Consider the following 23,947-nt stretch of genomic DNA (forward strand, 5'->3'; position numbering starts at 1 on the left):
TTTTAGGCACTGTAGACACAGTCTCCCACAGCAATCACAGTCCTCACAGCAGCTCAAAGCCTCAGAAGGAAATAGACAAGTAAATTAATAAATTACCATATGTAAGTAGATACAGAGTGGTTGAATGGGAAAGCAGAATGGGAAAGCAATCACAGAAAGGGTATGTTACTGATCTTCCAGGACTGTCTTTTCTAGGGCTCCTTGACTCACTGCAACAATGGGGTCATATTTAAGAAGTTAAATAATACCACGAAGTGATAGTGCTTGGGAACTGTGTCATTCTTCCATAAGCATAGAAATGGATTTGTCCTTTCCTCAAAATGGATCCATCATTATTTAAAGTCAACAGCTTTTGGCAGGAATGCCTTGTTCAAAGTGTGCAGTGTCATTAGGTAAGGGCAGGCTTCTTAAACTTCCCACTGGCTATGCTTCCTCTCAGCCAAGTGAGTGGATCATCATGTTGGGGTGATGGTTACATCGTCTAAGAGTCTGTCCCAAGCTGCCTTGCTGAAGCAAATGCTTTTTTATGTCTTTTGTTTTGTTCTGAACACTCGGGTGAATATTAAAATTGTATGAATATTCTGAGTTTTAAGCTACTTATCACCCACCCCAAGACTTTCAGTAATCTTAGTGTTAAAAGAGGATGCACCATGTTTATCTCCAAGCTCCAAGGCTCGTGGGCATACCATTCCCATTTTAGAAGTGTGGAAGAAGCTATGTCATAGGAGCATAAGAACTAAGCATTCTTTCCTACTCATTATGTTTTTTTCATTCAAAGATAGAAAAGCCACACAAGTTTAAAATACAGTTAAACTGTCGTCAGACATAATAACTAGTAATAGTGCTGTACGTTTTAAAAAAAGCTAAGTTTTGGAAACATGATCAATGAAATTCAGTTCCTGAGCATAATAAGCCCATTTGTGGCTGCCTTGCTAGACACAGGAATATTATGAAATATCCAGTCTCTTTCTGGCTTGGTGTTTGTCATAGGGTGACCAACTTGTCCCGGCTTGCCTGGGACTGTCCTGGTTTGCAGAAGTCTGACTTCACACGACTCAGCTTCCCTTAGTCTCAGACAACCTGGGACATTTGGTCACCCTCATTTGCCCAGAACTGGCACACACTTCCAGCAGTTTTCAGGGATCCTCCTCATATAGGCTGCTGGCTGGAAATGGCCATGATTCTTTGGTGCAGAAAGGTCAGGGACTAACAACACAGGGAGAACAGCAAGAAACCTCTGAGGCAACCAAATCCCTGGGAATCAGACCACCCTGCCAAGAACCTTGAGCTAACACAGCCAAAGTTTTAAGTATTTTTGATGCTGAATTGGTCATCTGTCCTAGAGCAGTGATTTCCAAGTGCAGCTGTGCTTTAGAATCACCTACAGAGATATTTCAAAACACAATTCCTGGCCTGCACCAACAGACTGGCTGACTTAGAATTTCTGTGCTTTTAACATAGCAGATGAATGATGTTTCCAGCACACAAATCTGACCATCACTGTCCTGCTGCTCAAAAACTCCAAAGCCTCTTGCTCTTCTGTGACAAAATCCAAACTCATTGCATGGCTTACAAAACTTTTCATGAGTTTATTACTCCAGTCTCATATTGCAAAATCTCATGCATTTAAACCTGTTTGGCCTTTGTATACAGTCTTGCCTGGGCCTAGAGCACTCTCGCCTTACCTCTTCTTTCTCTAGCTCAAGTATTCATTATGAGATTTCAGGTCCTTAATCCAGGAAGCCTCTTCTGTTAGCTCAGATTCAAGTTAAGTGTTCTTCTAGATGATGTCCTTAGCCCCAATTATTTCCTCCACCTAAGGCTTACTATGTCATATTGTAAACACCTCTCAATTGTTTGTTTGTGTCTCTCCAGACTTGAATTCCCAAGGATGCAGTTATTTCTCCAATACTGAATACAATGCATTGCACAAAGTAAATGTGTGCAAATATTTATTGAAGGAGTGATTGGATTCAGCCCTCTTTTGAACCTGTGCTACTTGTGTGGGTTCCACCTGTCCTGTGTTTTATTCTATCCTCCAATTTGCTCCTGCTTTTCCAGCAAAGCGCAGACTCACTCCATTGACTTTATACAATGAATTGCACACTCACCTGTGGGCCCTAGGCTTCACAGAGCAGCTCTTTGCTGCCCCCACATGTTTTGAATCAGCTTCTTATCCAGTCAACTGAGAAACCCCTTGTTCCACCTGGTGCAGTTTCAGTTGTGGGGTATTTATGGAACATCCTTGTTCTTGGCCTCCCTACACTTCCACTGGCACAAAGAAGAACTATGTCTGATGGAAGAGAATGGTGTGACAACTGTGTCTGTTTCTCTACTCTAATCTCATATTTGTTCTCTATCATCAGGAGTAAATAAGTTGAACATAGAGTCATCTTCAAAGCATTCTTCTCTGGGTCATTTTACATGTATTTAAATATAGTGGTCTATTTTGCAGCTTCCCCACATCCTAGGATTTTAACAAATTGTTTTGGATAAATTTCTATGTGAAAATATTAATGCTCAAGAACAGAAGCTTTCTTACATTTTGAACTTTATTCTTTTATAGAAAAATTAGCAAGTTTCTCAGAAATGGAGATGTAAAGTTTTCTCCCCAAAATATAGAATCTTTTTTTAACATAAATTGAATCATTTGTTTCAAATAGTAAAATAAATTTGTGATCACACAGTCATCTTCATTAATACATTGATTAAATAGATACCACAATTTTATTGATTTACTATTTTATTATTATCACTATTATTCTTATTACAGGCGTGAGCCACCACACCCAGCCTCTTTCCATGATTATTACTATACAATTAAAGAGGCTTTAGTAAATTTATAGTGAATAGTGTGGTTGTAAATAAATGCATTGTATTATATCACCATAACCTCTTTTTCTTCAGTAATTAGTATCTAGGGTAATTAAACTAAGATGTATATGTATATGTAGCATATCACAATTAATACAGTTCAAGCAAAAGTGTATTTCGGGGAAGGAAAGTAATAGGTGTTTGATATCAGTTGGAACACAAGAAACTGTCTTCTAAGAGAATTAGGAAGTTTGGGGTCAAGATGATCAATACCAATAATATATGGATATTTTTAAACTAAATAACTTAAATGATTAAACTGAAATAGCTACCTGCTTACAGTTTTAAAAGTACTTTATTTGCATTATCTTGTTAGAGCCTAACACAGTCCCTATAATGTATAGGGGTTGTGTCCCCACTTTACAGACAAGGAAACAGTCAGGGAGATTAAATAACTTTTGGAGAGACTGCTCTGATTTTGAAATTCCTTTTTGAAAAAAATATTCCTAAGAGTAGATTGTGAAATATCTAGACAGTTTTAACAATATCAGTTTTACATGTTATATTTGGTTAGGGAAAAATGTATCTTATAAAATTCCTTTTCTACCCATGCAGCAAAAAGTTATTTAATCATGGAGACATAACAGAAACCATAGTATATAATTACTATTGCCTCAGCACCTACTGTATGCCAAGTTTTATATTAGGCATCTTATATATTTACGTCTGATTTTAATCTAACAACAAGTATATAAGAAAGTTATTATGATCCAACTTCATAAATGATAAATTAGGTCAAAGTAATGTTAACTGCTTGCACAAATCACACACCTTAGCTGAGATTGGAAACTATTTCTGAGTCTCTTCAAAGCTGGACTCATTCTATCATGATATAAATTTTATTCCTATATTTTAATTAAAGTTCATACTTGCTTGATAGCTTTAAGATTTATTTAATTTTCTTTATGCTCGAGCTATGTAAACTTGGGCAAACCAGCAGTAAGATTGTTGCTCTCAACATTACTTGATAAAGTTTACATTTAAGAGCCACTTTCTGATTACCTTTATCCATAACTAAGGACAAACACTTTTTCAGAATGTCATTTGTGGAAAGACCATATGGAAATAGTTCTGCTGTGATTCCTTCAGCTGTCTAGTTAGAATGTGACTAAATCATAATAAATTTTAGGTGAGAAAACCTATAATCCTTATACTATGCTGTTTTCAGTACACTTACCCAGCTCAGTGGCTGTTTTACCTCTGGCTTTACTGGTGTGTTTGAAATAATTCTGAAAGAAATCAAGACAATGCCAAAAAGAGGGTATAGAATAATCCTTGAGCAATTTTTGTTTTATGTCCTCCTTTGTGTTAAATCCTAGGTACTGTGCATAGGACTGTCTATAGCCAGAATGAAGGTGGCTTTCTCAGCATTGAGTGCATGAAAAAGAACTTTCTATGAAATTATTTGCCTTTGTTTTATTTATGGGGAATAAGGAATGATGAAGTATTTCTTTTTTCTTTATGAAAGCACTACTTTGTTTCTCTTTGTAAAACTAGTTACATATTTACTGTAGAAAATTTAGAAAATACATACCTGTAAAAACAAAAAGAAGAGGTTAAAAATACAAAAATTAGCCGGGTAAGGTGGCATGTTCTGTAGTCCCAGCTACTCGGGAGGCTGAGGCAGGAGAATCACCTGAACCTGGGAGAGAGAGGTTGCAGTGAGCCAAGATCATGGCACTGCACTCCAGTCTGGGTGACAGACTGAGACTCTGTCTCAAAAACAAAAACAAAAGCAAAAAATAGAAAAATAAAATAAACATCAAAAAAACAGCCCTTAATATTACTACCCTGTCTTCTAAGCCCTTTTCTTTTAGTATTTCAGAAATTTTTAATCAGTATCTCAATTTACAGTATAAACAACAGTACATTCTATTTTACTTTTTATATTAAAATTTTTTATTTATTTATTTATTTTTTCAAAGGACAGTACATTCTATGTCTGCTCTATAAGACTTCACATTTCACATGTTAGAAAAATGAACTTTAGAAAATGGCCTTTACTTCATCTGATTTAAAGATGAGAAACAGACAGTAGTTTGTTATCAAGAACTTCCAGCTTGCCAACCTTCTATCATCGCCATTTTTTCACTTTAAATGTGATTCTAAATTTTCCTTTCCTGTCATTACATAAGTCACTAAATTCACAGTATGGTGTTTCTTCTTTAAAGACGAGTTCGTCTCTTTCGGATTTGGTCAAAGCATAAAACTGACCTAGGGTGTGAGGATAATTTAAAGGAGAAAAGTGATGACAGCTTTTTAAGATCGGAAAAAGGAAATGTACTTGCACCAAAGTAAGCAAGTTGACTTTGGATGATGCCAAGGATTTGTATTCAATTTAGTTGCTATGTCTCGTAATCTATTAGTGTGGCACAGTACTCTCAACCCTGGAATCACCTGGGAGCCTTAAAAAGCGTTGATGTATATAGGTCCTTCCCCAAAAGATTAGAATGTAATTGGTCTGGAACGGCCTGGGCCTTGGGATTTTTTAGAGTTCCTCAAATGACTTCAGCACAGTCAGCATTGTGAATCATTACTTTAGAACATGCTTTATATATTCACCTATGTCAGATGAACACAGGAGCACTTTCTGCCTGAAGACCAGTAGCAGTCTACATAACTTGAGGCTCCTTCAGTATAGATTGGGAGTTATGCCTTGCACAATGGTGCCTGGCAGAGAGGATGAACAGGGCTAAAAGACAGCCTGCTCTTCACTCACTAGGTGAGCTGTGCTCTGACTCAGGGCTGTGTCTCCTAGATAAAGTGGGCACCTTTTTCTAATGAGCACAGTGTACAGGCTAACTTGACCCTGCATCTGTGCTTATCTTCTTTCAACCTGCATGGAGACACATTGCCTTTCCATTAAACTATTTCCTGACTTCAACATTCACTAACATTCTAAACCACCAGGTTCTTCAAAATTCATATTTTCCACTTTTGTCTTGAAGTAAGCATGTGTATATGTGGCAGAAACATTTCAAATCTGCAAATTCCAGTTCATTGGCATCTCAGTAATGAATTATTCTGTAGCCATATGGAATTAGATTAATTTGGAGACTGAAAAGGCAACAAAAGTGAGAAACCTCGAGAAAGACAAACTTTATAACGGTCGTATTGTGAACACTCATAGTTGACTAGTTAGCTCTCTTCTTTAGAATATCATAATAATGAACCAGGTTTATAATTTCAGTCCCACAGTTAGCATCAATATAGGAGAAAACTATATTCCATTGTCATAGGCTGAAACTTTGTTCCCAACCAGATTTTCCTTTAGTACAAGTTGGAATGAAGTCAGGGCACTTCTTACCCATCACCATTACTGGAAAAACAGCTCCAAGTGTGTCCCTATATGGAAATACATTCAGCAAATGTCAGCTCCATCATAAGTAGAAAGATCATCCCCACTAACCAGTGCAAAACATAAGCAGGTGTATTTGCATTATGTGATGGGAACCACAGACTGTATGATATAAAGCCTACAGTCGTGGTTTTCTTGAAAGCTTCAGTAATACGTTGTGCTAAGAAACAAACAAACAAAACTGACCTACCAAGCTGACTCATCTAACTGACAGTCTGGATGTTAAAGGGGTGTAATTTCACCTTTATTGTGAATACATTAGATACATTAGATTTGAAAAGGACAGTCAAGCATCATATGAGTTCTCAACCATGTGTTTCTGTGCAAAATGAATCACCTAATGAGAAACAGGAAATCATCAATAAAGGCTGTTTGTTAATTGACACATGAAGTTATAACTAGAATGGAGGCAGCAGGGTTTTATTTTAAACCAGATTTGAATACTACATTGAGAACATCAACAGAAAACTAGAAGATTTTAGACTGTCATTGACCTCGCGTGCACTGAAACAGGTTAAGTATCCCAGGACCAGCCCTGCTTGCCTCCCTCCACCACCCCATCCCGAATTATTGCTACTTAGATAAAGCAATTTTTATGTAGTTAATATTAGCACAAATCCTTTTTTCTGCTCGCCTGCTTCCTAGCAACCTGAAGCAGAGTATCTGCTTGCCAATCTGCTTTTGGTTAAAAAAAAAAAAAAAAAAAAAAGAACAGAATACCCAATGAATTTGCCAATAGCCCTGACAAAATGGGGATGTATTCAATAAGCTCTCTGTTGATATTTTGAGCCCAGTATGTGATTTACATTATCAATAGTCTGATCTTGCTGCACTTTCTATTACAGGCCAGAGAAGACGTGATCCATATGCTGAAGACGGAGAAAACCAAACCTGAGGTTCTGGAGGCTCATTACGGGTCTGCGGAGCCAGAGAAAGTGCTGCGGGTCCTGCACCGAGATGCCATTCTTGCCCAGGAGAAATCCATAGGAGAAGATGTCTATGAAAAACCGATTTCAGAGGTAAAAATATGACACCAACAAGTCCCCTGGAAGGGAAGGAACCTCAGGGAGATATCTTCACATTCTTCCATTTACATGCTTTAACATTTTCTTTCAAAGGCAAAATTTTGATGATACACTAATATAAAATTAAAGTGTAATTAAATAAGTCAAGGGTTATAGTGGATAAGCTTCAATGTTAAGAATTGTAGAAGCTTTTCTTTAAACATACCAAAGCCTGAAATATATTTTTCCATGTGGTTCTGATAGTTACATGCGCTTGCAGTATATTATTATTTTACTTCTCTAAGAAATGATAGTGTAAAAATTTGAAGTGCTTACCAGTTTTAACATTGAGCTGTCATGATTCTTACAAAATTGGTAACCTAAAATTAAATTGATCTTATCACTGATATGGTTATAAAGACACTGTTTTTGAATTTTATAAACTCTTTCATAATTAAAATGGTCTAATGTGAGTGGCCAAAATATAGTGATTGAGGCAAAATCCTTATGAAATACTTAGGGCAATTCTTTAAGATGAAAGGAATTCTAATAGGGCTATGACTATTATTATCGATTACTCATAATACCACATTTTAAAAATACTCTCACATTGTAGTAGAAGTTCGAGCCAGATTAGGATACAAGTTTTTCACATTGACCCTTCAGACTTTATATTAAAAAATTTACAGATGTGAAATTAGTGTCATGAACCAAAAAGAGAACAGAAATTAAAAGTCTGAAACAACTTACTATTCGTTTAACATGTAATTTATGTCAAGCCTTTGGAGCAGCTCAGTTTGATAACTCTCAGAGATAAGATCTGCTTTAGACAGCATTCACAACAGACTGATGGTCCCATAATTTTTAAATTTCTGCAGCAAGAATAAACTGGAGCTCTATTCTCATCTTTTCCTAAAGAGCTAAGAGATGATTATACGATAGGATGCAGTCAACAGGCTGGATCTACTTTCATGTTGAGACCTACCACTGCTAGCTGTGTATGGCTATAGGCAGATTATGTAAGCTCTTTAAGCCTCAGTTTCCTCAACTGTGGGGTGTGAGGAACCACAGTGTCTGCCTCACAGAACTGCTGTGAGGATTTAATAAAGCAATGCCTATAAAACTCTTAACATAGTCTCTGGCACATTCTAGGTACTTAACAAGTATTACTCATTAGTATTTGCTGGGATTCAAGAATAACTGCTCATACCCTTAATCGGTTTGAAACTTGGGAAGATTTGAGGAGTAAAAGACACAGAGGTCAAAAACATGTATTTAATATGATAATAATAATAATAATAACAACTTGGATTAGAGAACTCAGCTTGGATAAATGGTCTCATTTGGGCTTCTGAATTCTTTTCTTCCAAGGCTAGAGCTTGGGATGACATTCCCCACCCTCACCACCAAGGGAGAGGTGGGTCTGCAGAGAATACACACTTACCCAGGATTACTGCCTCCAATCCACTGGGTTCTGTGGGCTGAACACAGAGAGAGGAGTTTCCGACCTACCTTTAGAAAGTAGGCCTGACCTAAATATTCCTAACCCAGGGACAGAGGATCAGAACAGAAAACACTCACCCTGTGACTTGTCCTTCTGGAACTGGCTAAGCTGGGCATATTTCACGGTTCCTTTCTCCTCTTAACAATCTGAAGAGTCGTTTCCCCTTTGGGGAGAAGTGAGTGAGAAGGCAGAGGGAGAGGGCAGAAAATACTTCTCCTAATACTGCCAAAATGAAGTCCATTTTGTGAGAGAAATAAAATGATAGAAGGAGAAAAGATTTCCTTCCACCACTTACAAATTTTGGGTCTGTTAACCCTTTGAAATTAACAGTCAAGTTATTGTTACCTAGGAGCAGAATCCTGCTTCCAAATTCACGAGGCAGGAACTGTGATACATCACTGTTCCATTAGCCTCCTGGGATCATGAGCAGGTAGTCTAGCTCTTATTTCCTAGAAGCCATATTATATCTTAAGCCAAAAATCACTGCTCTTTCTTATTTCCATACCGTGTTAGGCCCAGCAGGGGTATCCAGTAGAACTCACGAGAAGTTAAGCAATGAACCCAATACAGTGGACCTTTTTCCCTTGCCAAATATCTGGGGAAAAATTAAACAGCAAATATTAAATCTCTCTGCCCTTCTTTGTAAATTAAAGTCTGGGATATCAGAGTTCATAATTCTTAAGCAAAATTCCAAAAACATTGAAGGTTTTCATTTCTTTCCTTCCTAATTTTGTATTCTGCTTAGCTTTAGCCAGTGGGATCTCAATTGATTGTCTGGGTAGAGTTTGTTTTTGTTTTCCCCTTTAGTAAAAAAACCTGGACTCACCGGCATTTTCAAAGTTTTATTAAGATATCCTGAAGTCCCTAGAGTCTACTTTTTTCTGAAGAATCTAAAGAATTATTAGGACACATGCAATTATCAGAGTACAACTTCACACTCATAAATTTAAAAAATACAAGAGAGTCTCTAGCACTAAGATACATTTTTCTCAAGCAAAATGATATTCCTTGACCCTAGGACTCAGTATAAAGAAGGTCCATGTTACTCCTACCAGAGACTAAAGCAGAGATTTAGGGCATGTCTGAGGGAAGGAAGGTAGATAGAGAAAATCTTCAGCCATAGCAGGGTTCTGGTAAGCCTGCTCTTACCAGAGCCTGTTGTCATCAGCAGCTTAATAATTATGGGAAGTGGCAAGCTCGAGATTGGGTGGAGCCTCTCTGCAGGTATTGTCTTTGCCTCAGTGAGTGGCATTCAAAACATTCCTGTCTTTTTGTAAAGTCTAGGGATTTGCAGTGGTGACCTCTTCAGTGCCTAGGTCTCATTTTAGGTATTCAATTTTCCCATCTGAGTATTTAAACTTCTTTGGTCTTTTTCTTTTTTCGGGCCCTGTTGCCAGGCCTAGGAAGCCCATTGCTTTAGAGGGTTACCCTTCTGAAGCCTGTGTAATTTGAGGCCCAGAAGGGATCAGACCTTACTCTTCCTCAGAACTTAGCCTCCCCTCATGTTTGAACTTTCAATCTTTGAGTAACTTGTCTGACTCAAGGCAACAAAAATATTTCTTCTGCCACAACTTTTCTGTGTAGGAAGGCTCAACTGAGTTGTTGCTTCAGCATTTTAGTCATTTTCTTCAAGTGCTCCCAGACATTTGTTTTTCTAATATTGCCTTCCATATTCTACATTATGTGGGCTCCCTCAATGAGAGATGTGAAATCAAAGAATTCTGAGTCTGCCAAGAGTATTCTTTGTTAAACCTAAATCTTATCTGTTTTCATCTTCTTGAGTTGGATAATCTTCATTAAAGGGCCTTTTTCCATTACACCACACCCACATTTGAACTTATCTAGTATTGTCCTGCCTAAATTCCCTTTTCTTTGTCTCATCTTTCCTTCAAACACCACATCCCAACATTTCTTGAGTATGTTCACTCAGGCCCCAGTAATATTGGCGATTCCAGTGGACGTGGTGTCTCATGCCTGTAATCCCAGCACTTTGGGAGGCCGAGGCAGGCAGATCATTTGAGGTCAGGAGTTCGAGACCAGCCTAACCAACACAATGAAACCCCATCTCTACTAAAAATACAAAACTTAGCCGGGCGTGGTGGCAGGTACCTATAATCCCAGGTACTCGGGAGGCTGAGGCACAAGAATCGCTTGAACCTGGGAGGCCTCGGCGGTTGCAGTGAGCCGAGATTGGCGCCACTGCACTCCAGCCTGGGCGAGAGAGCGAGACTCTTTCTCAAAAAAAAAAAAAGTAAATAAATAATAAATAAATAAATAAACATTGGCAATTCCATCTACAACAGCTGAGACACTGAAACTCACCAAATAATGCTTCAGATATCTTACCCTGATCTTCCCAGTTTTCGATTCTTAAATCTATTCGTATTTTATATAACCACTTTGAATAGATGTTGCAATCTTTAAGGGAAGGGCCCCCACTTGAGCTCACAAAAGACTATCAGTCCATTTACAGTGTTCTCCTCAATCCCTTCCTGGATCCTAATGCTTTCTTTGTGAGGAAAGTCACACTGCTCTGTCCTGTGGGCTCTCCTGTCTCTGTCGTCTCTGGGCACGCATTCAGATTCAACAATGTCTGAAATAACTTCCATTTTAATATCCCTATTTTTAGAAGTACTTAGATCCATTTCTGCTTTGTGTAAATCTAGTTTGGTCTTTAAGACCTCATATTTGCTTTTAAGTAGATTTCTCTTTTCCTCAATTCCTTAATACTTCTCCAGTTAGCCCTTTGCAGGTAACAGAGCTAAAAATACTTCCTGAATCATGCCTTTTTGTCTAAAACATACTGAAATTTCTCCTCAAGTTATTGTACTTCTCCACTAACTTTATTCATTAGAATAAGACTTCCAGGTACTCTCTTTCCTTAGTAAATTTTTGGCATTTGGTGTTATGATTCTCTCATTCAATTTTCCTTCCACCTCGTCCAAGTAGAATCTACATTTCCAAAGTAATAGGTGCCCATTCTACTTTCACTAGTCATTTAATAAAACCCGTTCCTCTATACTGAGCCACAGCTTGGATCCTGAAACCAAAAGCCATGTACATATAGTATCTATGATTAATGAATCTACAGAATCTTCAGAGTCTCTGGACAAGCCACATAGAGCCAAGAAAATAGACTACCTCTGTTCTGTCTTAGGAGATTGATGTAGTTCCAAACAAAATAACAAGAAACAGCATCTGGTACAGCTGATCTTTTGCTACCTATGTTATTCTTACATCCAAAACTTAAAATTGACACCTAATACCTCACATACTAATGCTTTATAGCAGAAGAATTTATAGCCTCTACATTCTAAAGTCTGGATCTGCAGCTCTGCCTAAAAAACACACTACATACACCAATGCCTCAGTAACTTATGCATTACGAGATGAAAAGACTGCTTTGCTGATAATGTAATTACTGTTGTGGTCAAGCTGTGCTAGTGTTTGGTGAGGTGAACATTACCCACAAAGACTTCAGCCACCTACTCCAGTGGCTTAGTCCAGAACTGTAGCTATCGCAAACAACCAGTCTCAAAAGCCTACAAGGATAGATGTAAAAAGGCTAAGGTCTACCCTCTGCCTAGGGGGCCCCAGAACACTTGATATTTCCATGTGCTGTTTTTTTCTCCAGATGTCCGTGTAATGACTATCTCGTTACATTTCCCAGTCAAACATCCGATTAGTAATGCTCCCACCTTCCTCTCCAGAATTCCTTACATGGATTGAGAGATCCTGCAGAAGAGTTTGACCCTTCAGATCACAGTGTATCATTGTATGACAGGCAGAGTAAAAACTAAGAAACGAAAGGGCTGGGCTGCACATATCCAGTTCCCTATTCCAAATACAACTTTCAAATAAGTCACCCCTCCTTCCTTTGGGAGGAGTTGGGTAGGGCCTGAAGAAAGAGGGAAAATACTGATCTTCAAATACTTTCCAAAGGATGGGGAGTCCTATTTTATGATAAAGCAGCAAGGCTCAAAAAGGGGGGAAAGTTGCTTTTTCTACATTTCTGATGGTGATGATGTTTCAGCAATGCTTGACATGTTCTCTAAAATATGTTGAAAATCACATTTGTAGAAATTTGGAAAGTTCTTGGGGAGAATATTTTGTAATAGGGAATGGAGCTATTCTAATGGGAAAACCTCACGCATAGACTGTCTCTTTAAGACTACAAAAATTGACTGGGTGTGGTGGCTCACACCTGTAATCCCAGTACTTTGGGAGGCAGAGGTGGGTGGATCACCTGAGGTCAGGAGTTCAAGACCAGCCTGGCCAACATGGTGAAACCCTGTCTCTACTAAAAACACAAAAACTAGCTGGGTGTGGTGGTGGGCACCTGTAATTCCAGCTACTCAGGAGGCTGAGGCAGGAGAATTGCTTAAACCCAGGAGGCAGAGGTTGCAGTGAGCCAAGATTGCACCACTGTACTCCAGCCTGTGCAACAAGAGCGAAACTTCATCTCAAAAAAAAAAAAAAAGAAAAGAAAAGAAAAAAAAGACTACCAAAAATTATTGGAAGATATAAAAATACAATTAGCAATTCCTGATGATCTCAGATAATATCAGCCACCCATTAACATGGGCTTCTCCACCAGTCTCTATCTGGGCACTGACTCCTAAACAACGGAAGTGGAGATCTGGGAAAAAGATAATGCGAGCAGTCTCTCTTTTATTTTGGGCCCCAGAAATGACTCACTCACAATGAACACATCATGCAATTATAGAGAGAACTTAATCCTCCTTATAACTGAAGGGTAAACAGAAAACTAAAGGGGAATAGCTCTAATGCTGAGACCCTGTGGAGTTACCCCATGGGGTTTCCGGAAGTTGGTTGTGAGATTGAGAACTGATTTTAAATATGTCTGTTTCAACTAGAACAATTGGTTCTCAATTGGGGTGGTGGTGGATTTTTCCCTCCAGGGAACATTTGGCAGTGTCAGGATAGTTTAGTTGTCACACAGGAGGTGGTGCTTACTGGCATCTAGTAGACAGAGGCCAGGGATGCTGCTAAACATCCTCCAGCTCACAGCACCCTGAAATAAAGATTTATCTGGCCTCAGCAGTGCCAAAGTTGTGGAACACTGAACTAGAATTCAAAGGGAAGAATAGGATAGTGAGTAGCATAGGGAAATATCAAGATTGTCAGATTTGGTCCAATTTAACAAACACTTACTGAACATCAACTTTGTACCAGGGCCTGTACTCAGCACCAGAGTCTAAAAAGGTGGTCAAGGCATGATCTCTTTAAAATCATATAACCTGGCCAGGCCGGGTGTGGTGGCTCGTGCCTATAATCCCAGCACTTGGGGAGGCCAAGGCAGACAGATCACCTGAGGTCAGGAGTTAGAGACCAGCCTGGCCAACCTGATGAAAACTCATCTCTACTAAAAATACAAAAATTAGCTGGGCATGGTGATGTGCCCTGTAATTCCAGCTACTCAGGAGGCTGAGGCAGGAGAATCGCTTGAACCCAGGAGGTGGAGGTTGCAATGAGCTGAGGTCAAGGTCATGCCACTGCACTCCATCCTGGGCAACAGAGTGAGACTTGTCTCAAATAAATAAATAAACAATAAAAAAATCTTATAACCTGACCAGAGAAAGAGGCACAAAGACTTCTTTTTTATTTTGTATTTATTTATTTATTTTTTTGAGACAGAGTCTTGCTCTGTTGCCCCTGCTGGAGTGCAGTGGCACAATCTCTGCTCACTGCAAGCTCCGCCTCCTGGGTTCACGACATTCTCCTGCCTCAGCCTCCCAAGTAGCTGGGACTTCAGGTGCCTGCCACTATGCCCGGCTAATTTTTTGTATTTTTAGTAGAGACGGGGTTTCACCGTGTTAGCTAGGATGGTCTCGCTCTTGATCTCCTGACCTTGTGATCCGCCCACCTCGGCCTCCCAAAGTGCTGGGATTACAGCCTGAGCCGCCGCGCCTGGCCCAAAACCCAGTAATAATATTTATGGGTTGTTGTTGTTGTTGTTGTTGTTTTGCCTTTTTTTGGTTTTGTTTTGTTTTGGTTTTGGTTTTTGAGATGGAGTCTTGCTTTGTTGCCCTGGCTGGAGTGCAGTAGTGTGATCTTGACTTATTACAACCTCCGCCTCCTGGGTTCAAGTGATTTTTCTGCCTCAGCCTCCCAAGTAGCTGGGATTACAGGCATCTGCCACCACGTCCGGCTAATTTTTGTATTTTTAGTAGAGACAGGGTTTCACCATGTTGGTCAGGCTGGTCTCGAACTCCTAACCTCAAGCAGTCCACCCGCCTCAGCCCCCCAAAGTGCTGGGATTACAGGCATGAGCCACTGTGCCTGGCCCCTGTAATAATATTTGGTAAGAACTCTTTTAGAGATATGTACTGTCTACAAGTTCTGAAATCCTCCCTATATTTAGCATCTCTTGAAAAACAGAGGACTTTGGATCCTACATATACTTTTCCTAGAAATGCAGATAGCTGCAAGCTTTAAAAACAGATTGTGATGAAAATTACTTTCCAGGGGAGAAGCCTGGTGCATGTACATGCTGAGATCTTAATTTTTCTATTAGGAAGGGTGTTATCCTCTTTCTGAGTATAGAGCTTTGTGCTATCTCATAAAACCCTGAAAGAGTTGTTCTCCTGCAAGTTTAGGAACCCAAATGACCAATAAACAAATGAAAAAGTATTTGAACTTTATCAGGTAAGTGAGCATTAAAATCACAATGAGCGAACACCACACACCCATCAAAATGGTTAAAAGGTTTTTGTTGTTGTTATTTTTTGAGATAGAGTCTCCATCTGTTGCCCAGGCTGGAGTGCAGTGGTGAGATCTTGGCTCACTGCAACTTCTGCCTCTAGGGATCAAGCGATTCTCTTGCCTCAGCCTCCTGAGTAGCTGGGATTACAGGCATGTGCCACCACATCAAACTAATTTTTGTATTTTTAGTAGAGATGGGGTTTCACCATGTTGGTCAGGCTGGTCTCGAACTCCTGACCTCGTGATCTGCCTGCTTCAGCCTCCCCGAGTGCTGGGATTACAGGCATGAGCCACCACGTCTGGCTAAAAGTTTTAAAAATACTACGTGTTGACAAGGATGTAGAACAATCAAAACTCCTAAACATTGGTTGTAGGAGCATAAATGGGTACAGCTTCTTTGGAAAATTGCTTGGCATATCCTATGACCCATATTTGGTCATATCCTATGACCTATATTTCACTCATAGGTATATCTAATAAAGCTACATATACACATATCCTATGACCCATATTTCACTCATGGGTATACACCTGACACATATGCTATATGTTCACTAAAGGACATGAATTAGAGTATTCAGAACAGCATTATTTGTAATAGACCCAAGTTGGAAACTACCCAAATGGTCATCAACAGTAGAATGGATAAAATTGTGGTATATCCCACCGCCCTTAAAAGGGAAAAAAGTTTAGGAACCATATATATGTTTACAAGAAAGCCAGAAAGCCAGAAGTTACTGCAACATTTTTATGGTTGGTTTATACAGCCAACTGGCATAAAGAAACTGATACAACGGGGGAAATAGTAGTGAATACCAGACTCACTGTTCTCGCTTTCAGGTAATAAGTCACTAGACCCATGTCAACAAATTGTTTAGAGTCCTATGCAAATGCAATAAAATATTAAGCTCTTTCCCATGTTTGCTTATTCAGCTGGACAGACTTGAGGAAAAACAGAAAGAAACCTACCGGCGCATGCTAGAGCAGCTGTTGCTGGCCGAAAAGTGTCACAGGCGCACCGTGTACGAGTTAGAGAACGAGAAGCATAAACACACTGACTACATGAACAAGAGCGACGACTTCACCAACCTACTGGAGCAGGAGCGGGAGAGGTAATGCGTACACACACCACCGGTCACATCTGGATGCCCATAGCCCTTTCATGTCTGCCCCTCCCTTCAGGGATCAGTCTTTCAGCCAGGGGTACTGTGGACAGGTGCCCAGCGTCGAATGCCGATTTCTGAATGGGTGGTAACCATAGAGAATTATACTGAATTTTACCTGAGATTGTTACATGAATGGTTTGGGGGTTGCATATAGGTAGGGCATCACATTCTCACAAGGATGTTAAAAGCCATGAAACCGTAAAGCTGGAAAGAAACTCAAGGACTTTATATTTACACTTGATCAATGAAGCACCTACATTTGAAAAGTCTTTCTACAAATTGCTTTCTATTTGAACTAATCTAGTTTTTCTTTTTGGGGTGGGAATCAGCTTTTCAGGAAGTCAAATTATTAAACTTAACAATTATAAATGAATCCTATTCATTTTTAATACCAGTGTAGAAAATGTTACTATTTGGCTGTGTATAAATCACTTAATGACTAGAACTACCTGCTGAACTTTCTAAGGGCTGCATAACTGAAAACTTGGGGTAAAAAAAATAAACCAAAGCAACTAAAAACTGACACATTTAGCCTTGATGTTTATTCTTGTAGGTATTTATTTAGTCTTCTAAGACCAAGGATTGCCACAACTGAAGCAGAGACCCCAAATTTTAAAATGTTGTAATTCACTCTTCTATACCATCTGTTTTCTTTTCCCAGTATCTTTTAAATTATTATCTCCCTTCTCTTCCCTAGGCTGAATGCTCGTGTCTGTGAATTCCACAGACTTTGAAACCAATGATATTGAATCCCCATGCTTTGAGTTACCAAGCATTGTCTGCTTTTGTGTTTAGAGCTTGCAAATTGAGAACCACTAGGGAACAGCTTTACCTACCCCAACTGTATTATCTATTTAGTTACAAAAAAGAGATCTAGTTTTCCCAGATTAGTGTATATATGAGAAGAAGCGACCACAATTAGACAGTAAATAAAAGCATAAAATAGAACAGGTTTGGGTTAAACATTTTTTTTTAAATTATTGGTAATGTTTATTTATTATTGGATTTGGTACATCCCTTGCGGAAGGAGAAATGGAAAAGTGAACAATGGCTAAATTGTTGTGTACTGTATCCCAGACTTATGTTTGTCTTAAGTTCCTGTTAAGCTCAGGTTAACTAGCTTCATGTTTGAACATATAGACTAACTGATTTGACATCTTGGAGTAACCAGTGAAAATAAATCCCACCTCCTCAATCTCTGAGAACTTTCCAACCTCAAGCTATAGATATTGCAAACATGGTTCTAAGGAGAGTATAAATTACATATACAGTCATGTGTTAATGAAGGGGATGCATTCTGAGAAATCCATTAGGTGATTTCATCATTGTGTGAACATCATAGAGTACGCTTTCACAAACTTGGATGTATAGCCAACTGCACACCTAGGCTATATGGCACAGCCTGTTACTCTTAGGCTACAAACCTGTACAGCATGTTACTCTACTGCATTCTGCAGGCAACTATAACACAATCGTAAGTATTTGTGTATCTAAACATATCAAAGGTAAGGTAAAAATGTGGTATTATAAGCCGGGCGCGGTGGCTCAAGCCTGTAATCCCAGCACTTTGGGAGGCCGAGACGGGTGGATCACGAGGTCAGGAGATGGAGACCATCCTGGCTAACACGGTGAAACCCCGTCTCTACTAAAAAATACAAAAAACTAGCCGGGTGAGTTGGCGGGCGCCTGTAGTCCCAGCTACTCGGGAGGCTGAGGCAGGAGAATGGGGTAAACTCGGGAGGCGGAGCTTGCAGTGAGCTGAGATCCGGCCACCGCACTCCAGCCTGGGTGACAGAGCGAGACTCCGTCTCAAAAAAAAAAAAAAAAAAAAAAAAAAAAAAAAAAAAATGTGGTATTATAATCTTATGGGATACAAGGGGGGAAATGGCCGTGAATACCAGACTCACTGTTCTCCCTTTAAGGTAGTAAGTCACTAGACCCATGTCAACAAATTATTTAGAGCCCTATGCAATTGAAATAAAATATTAAGTGTATAATTAATATTAATGGTAATGAATATAAAAGTACTCTGGGGTGGCTGCGCGTGGTGGTTTGCACATGTAATCCCAGCACTTTGGCAGGCCAAGGCAGACAGATCACCTGGGGTCAGGAGTTCGAGACCAGCCTGGCCAACATGGTGAAACCTGTCTCTACTAAAAATACAAAAATTAGCCGGGTGTGGTGGTGCACACCTGTAATCCCAGCTACTCAGCCTGATGCAGAATTGCTTGAACCCGGGAGGCAGAGGTTGCAGTGAGCCGAGATCGTGTCATTGCACTCCAGCCTGTGCAACAAGAGCGAAACTCTGTCCCCCCCCCGCCAAAAAAAAAGTGCTCTGTGAACTATCATGCTCTCTTGTGCTGCCTCAGGCACACTACCATCATATATGATGTCCCTTGTTGACAGAAGTGTTGTTATGTGGCTCAAGTCTCTATCTACAACAGTCATCTGGTTAGGTGTTCTGTGTTGGAATGTGGTCAGATAAAAAAGTAGCAACTTGATATAGACTTTTCAGAATATCAAAAATCAAATAATTCTAAGACACCTGTGCAAATTATTTTTCATTACCTCGTAAATTACTTGATTTAGAACCAGATATCTGTCTTTTCTTCAGCTTCCCACCTAAGCTAAATGCCTGAGGTAGTATAAGGTCAGTTACCGAGTCATTGGTTTGATAAAAGTGTGTAGATGGAGTGACCATACTTGTTTTTTGTTTTCCTAATTTTTGTGTTCTGTGAGAGTAATTGAAATAATACATGCCAGAGAGCATGATCGTTCACAGAGTAATTTTATATTCAGTATCCACTAAGCCTATGCAGGATGTGTTTATTTAATACCTTCATGTTGGTTAACTCTAGATTAACAATTTTAATCCCCATCCTCTTGTAGAAATTGCTTAATTTTATTAAAACAATTACAGGCCGGGCGCGGTGGCTCAAGCCTGTAATCCCAGCACTTTGGGAGGCCGAGACGGGTGGATCACGAGGTCAGGAGATGGAGACCATCCTGGCTAACACGGTGAAACCCCGTCTCTACTAAAAAATACAAAAAACTAGCCGGGCGATGTGGCGGACGCCTGTAGTCCCAGCTACTCGGGAGGCTGAGGCAGGAGAATGGCGTGAACCCGGGAGGCGGAGCTTGCAGTGAGCTGAGATCCGGCCACTGCACTCCAGCCTGGGCGACAGAGCGAGACTCCGTCTCAAAAAAAAAAAAAAAAAAAAAAAAAAAAAAAAAAAAAAACCAATTACAATAGCCTCTCCTGAGCAAAGTGCTATGTAGAAAGTTTTAAAAGTTTAAAAAAAAAAAAAAACTTAAAAAAAATTACCCTGACATTCTTTTGACACTTTTATCAGCACCACTGGGATATGTCACCAAACTTTCACGTTTTAGATAAGAATTCACTAAGAGACCTTGACTGTCACTTAATTTTCACACCACTTTATGTTTTAAAATACTTTTTCATGGAATCAGTTATACTTGAGTGCTTAAATCTTTTTTTTTTTTTTTCTGTCAACGTTTTATCTTAGCTCAACACTCTGACTGACCACCAGTGCACACGCCGTGGGCACTCTCTGACAGACACTTTATTCTAAATTAAACATCCCTAGTAGGACCTGATTGATAACTTAAGTTGGCATCTCTGAATTTCTCTGCGTTCTGAGGCGTCCACCGTGACTTGCTTGCCAAGTTCCCGGGGCAGCGAAGTCTGGGATTTTTCAAAGGTCAAGCCTGGGATTCCTGCTACCCTTTGGAAACTGCCCCGCTAAATCTGCTTTGGGTTAAATCCTCTTTTTGAAGTAAGCAGTCATAATTAGATCTACTTATGAGAGCTGGCAGGAGGCTGACCCCGAGACTTTCTTTCCCGCGGGCCAAGTTGCCGGGGAGCCCCTCCCCAGCGCGTACCACGGACCACGGACCTCGCTCAGCCGGGTCGCCGCATCCCTGGGGCTCTGCCAGAGAGCCTCTCCAGGAGGCTCCCGCCGAGGCGCAACGCGGCCACAGCACCTGCAGGGGAAGCTGGACTGCAGCTAATAAGGAAACGGCATTTCTGAGAACAAGTGGGAGTCCTCGTGTCCTGTAGACTGTTCCAAGTCCTTTATTTGCTTTTTGTTTTGCACTCCCTTCCCCTTTTCCCGAAAAGTCCCTGTGAGCAAAAAGCAGAGCCAAGAACTTTGCATCGGAAACACTTCCCTTTGTTTCTACAGTGAACATGAGTAAGGGAAGAAAGTGAAGTTTGAGATAAGCCTGAGTGGTTTTCTCCTAATAATCACTCACTCAGCTTCTCCCGCCGGTGGTGAGACTCTGCAGGCTGCCTCCATCCCAGGCGGCTTATTGATTTGGTGGTGGAGGGGTGAGGTTGGGGGCGGGGCAGAGCAGAGACTCTCCGGGCACCAGAACCTTTTCAGCTCCACTCTCCACATTTGTCCTGCTCTGTAAGGGTTTCTCACCTCTTCCAGAAAAATGGTTAAAGATAACAAAAAGGAACCCAGGCTCACAAGATCAGTAGTAGCTGTTGATAAGCCATCCAGATTCAGATGTTTGATGAAGCCAGGAGTCTGAGGCCCTGAATATTGCAAAAGATTTTGAGATCAGCCCTTTCAAATCCCTCATTGAGGCACTGAGGCCTAGAACAATTATGTAACTAAACCAAGATCACACAGTGCAGGCCACCAATCTAGCACTTGTGGGCAAGTGGATGCTTTGTGCAAAAAGTTTCATTTTTGTGTGTAAGTTCCCCACCCCCACCCTCTTATATCCAAACTGTGACACAAAATTTTAAAAGGCAGAATGACTGTTATCGTGAAGATATAAGCACAGAGATATTAGGACCAGGGTGTCTCTAGAATGTCAAGATAGAAGCTTTGGCACAGTGGTCTCTTGGAAGGAGCAGCCTGGGACTTGTTTTGAAGTTGAGTTTGAATAGCACACACAGTGTTTTACTTAGCTTACATTCTATTTGGGGTAGTTATCATGGAAGGTTAATGAGGTTTATGGGGGCGCTTAATAAAGCCCTCCTCCAAATTAACTCCCTTGTTTTGCCACTGACCTAGACCCTATACGTGTGAAAACTATACAAATTATTTTTCACTTTTCAGGAATTGTTTAATTCATCTTATATAAAAATTGCACAAATTAAGTACCTAAAATGGGCAATATATTGTTCTGGGCTTCCTTTATTCTAAGTCAACAAACTGTGATCATAATTTGTTGCCATCATTTACTGCATATTTGTTTTTACAAATTAAAATTAGAGTCCCAAATTAAAAAGAGAAAACACCATTTTAAAATGTTTTGGCTTAATTAGCACTGTTAATAAAGACAAAATATTTTTTATTGTATTAATTCAGGCTGCATAAAGAAAGCCCCCTTGTCTAAATGCTATATTTGGTTTGGTCCATATTTCAAGTCAACTTGACTTTTAAAGGCATAATTCTGAGCACATGAGATCACCTTCAGAGTCTGTACTTTATTCTCTGCCTGAACTGTAAGACTTGTGATTTTAATCTTAAGCTTCACTAGGGCTGCTCCAAGAATGTCAAAATAGAGAGAACACAGTTACATTAAAAAGTGGTCTGGGACTTAAAGAAATATTTGAGGGAAATATATATGTGTGTGTGTGTGTGTGTGTGTGTGTGTGTATAAATGATATGGAGGAGTGCTGTCTAGATCTATCACTGTAGATACAGATTTTAAAACTTTTGGATTTTATAGGCTCAGCTGGAACTACATAAATAATTACATCATCATATAATATTGCAGCAAGCCTTCCAAGTGTAAGTTAAGTTTTTTAAAGTACAAATCAGCATCTCAAGAGAAATCCCTTAACCTGTGAAGGAGAGTAAGAGCAGGGGCTTGAATGGAAGGGAAGCTTTCAAGCCCCATTTTGGTATTCTTCCTTTAAGTCAATGTGAACAGGGGTTTGGTCATGTATCTGGTGGATGATGGGACAGTCTGCACTCTTATACTTTCCTATGTGGGGGAATGACCAGTCAAAATCAACTGTTTTTGAAAACTTGCTCTAGTGGACTGGGATCTTTGGAAATATTCTTGATCCACTTTATAGAAAAAAATTCATGTCTGGTTCCCTGGAACATTATTCTTAAGTTTCTTAGGTTTAGTGGCCATATCTTAAAAGCATGTTAACAAAATGGACTTTTCTCACTGGTAGCTCAGAGAATCTAAATAAAGCACTCTGTAGAAAAAGGTTGCTTATGCTTTGTAAATGCTCAAGTCTTAACAAGCAGAAAGTAATCCATATGTGTAACATAACAGCAGAAAACAACTGAGCCTTCTTCTTTGTGATTAGCACTCTGCTAGAAGCCGTTCAAAAGCAAAGTTAACTTTTATTGACCCCCGGATAAGCTAGACACATGTACCAACTTGTTTAATCCTTACAAAACTATAAGATGTGTAATTATTAGCCCCTTTTAGCAGATGAGGAAGCAGAGAAGTTAAATTCCTTCCCCCAAGGACACTTGCCAATAATTAATTGGCAGAATCAGGGTTTGAATTGAGTTTTTTTTCAGTAAGAAAAAAATAACTTTTCCCACTCCTAACTTCTTACCTTCTGATAAAAGTGAAAGCCTTATTTCTTCAATGCACACAGGGAGAAAGGTGACTTGGAAAGTTGACCAGTGACTTGAACTGCATACCTATTCTGTTGCCTGTTTAGGATTCAAATTCACAGACCTTCTCTTGGTCATAAGACATACCGCCTAATATCAGTATCCCACTGATGAAGGAAATTGTTGGGAATAGACAGTTTTCAAGAAAGAAGAGGAATTAGAATTCAGAGGCCCAATGACCCAGCTGGAGTATGTTCTATAGTTTCTGAAATAATGCAGAATCAAACTCCACCTTCCATTTCCTCTTACCCTTAAAATATGCAAATCCCACTTTCTACTGGAAAAATGTAATTAAAGTAAAGGAGGCTGAGGTGACGAGGTGTTACCCCAGGGCATAGCTAGAGTGTCTGTTTTGGGTGATAAGGTGGGTGCGAGGTGGTATAAAGAAAGTGAAGATACATCTTACTTGAAGGGACTGGGAAAGTAACTTAAAAAGGTAGCTTCCCAGGGTTGGAAAGTTTGGGGTTAGAAGAGTCACTTCTTTTAAAAGACCCAGGATAGTAACATACCTACTATCAGTGCTGTGGAACTAGTAGCATGTTGCTGATCTACCAGGCACACCCCTGGATTAAATATGAAGGAGCCCATTAAAAATGCTTTTGAGGTTCATTTCACCAGATTCCACCTATACAAAGATGCTGGGTCTTGGATGGATGTGAGCTTTTTCCCAAGCTTCATAGCACTGTCAT

The 23,947-nt window shown here is 39.7% G+C and overlaps 1 protein-coding gene across 8 annotated transcripts in view; it reads left to right on the forward strand.

Moving 5' to 3' along the window:
• LOC105479439 (filamin A interacting protein 1) overlaps positions 1–23,947 on the forward strand; it is a 236,757-nt gene that overhangs the window by 155,039 nt on the left and 57,771 nt on the right. For all 8 annotated transcript variants that reach the window (XM_011737390.2, XM_011737394.3, XM_011737391.3 and 5 more), the window contains 2 exons: positions 7,078–7,251; positions 16,400–16,578. In XM_011737390.2, coding sequence (XP_011735692.1) covers positions 7,078–7,251; positions 16,400–16,578 — 353 coding nt within the window. The remainder of the gene's footprint in view (positions 1–7,077; positions 7,252–16,399; positions 16,579–23,947) is intronic.

Source organism: Macaca nemestrina, chromosome 5 (assembly GCF_043159975.1).
Source record: "Macaca nemestrina isolate mMacNem1 chromosome 5, mMacNem.hap1, whole genome shotgun sequence".
NCBI lineage: Eukaryota > Metazoa > Chordata > Mammalia > Primates > Cercopithecidae > Macaca > Macaca nemestrina.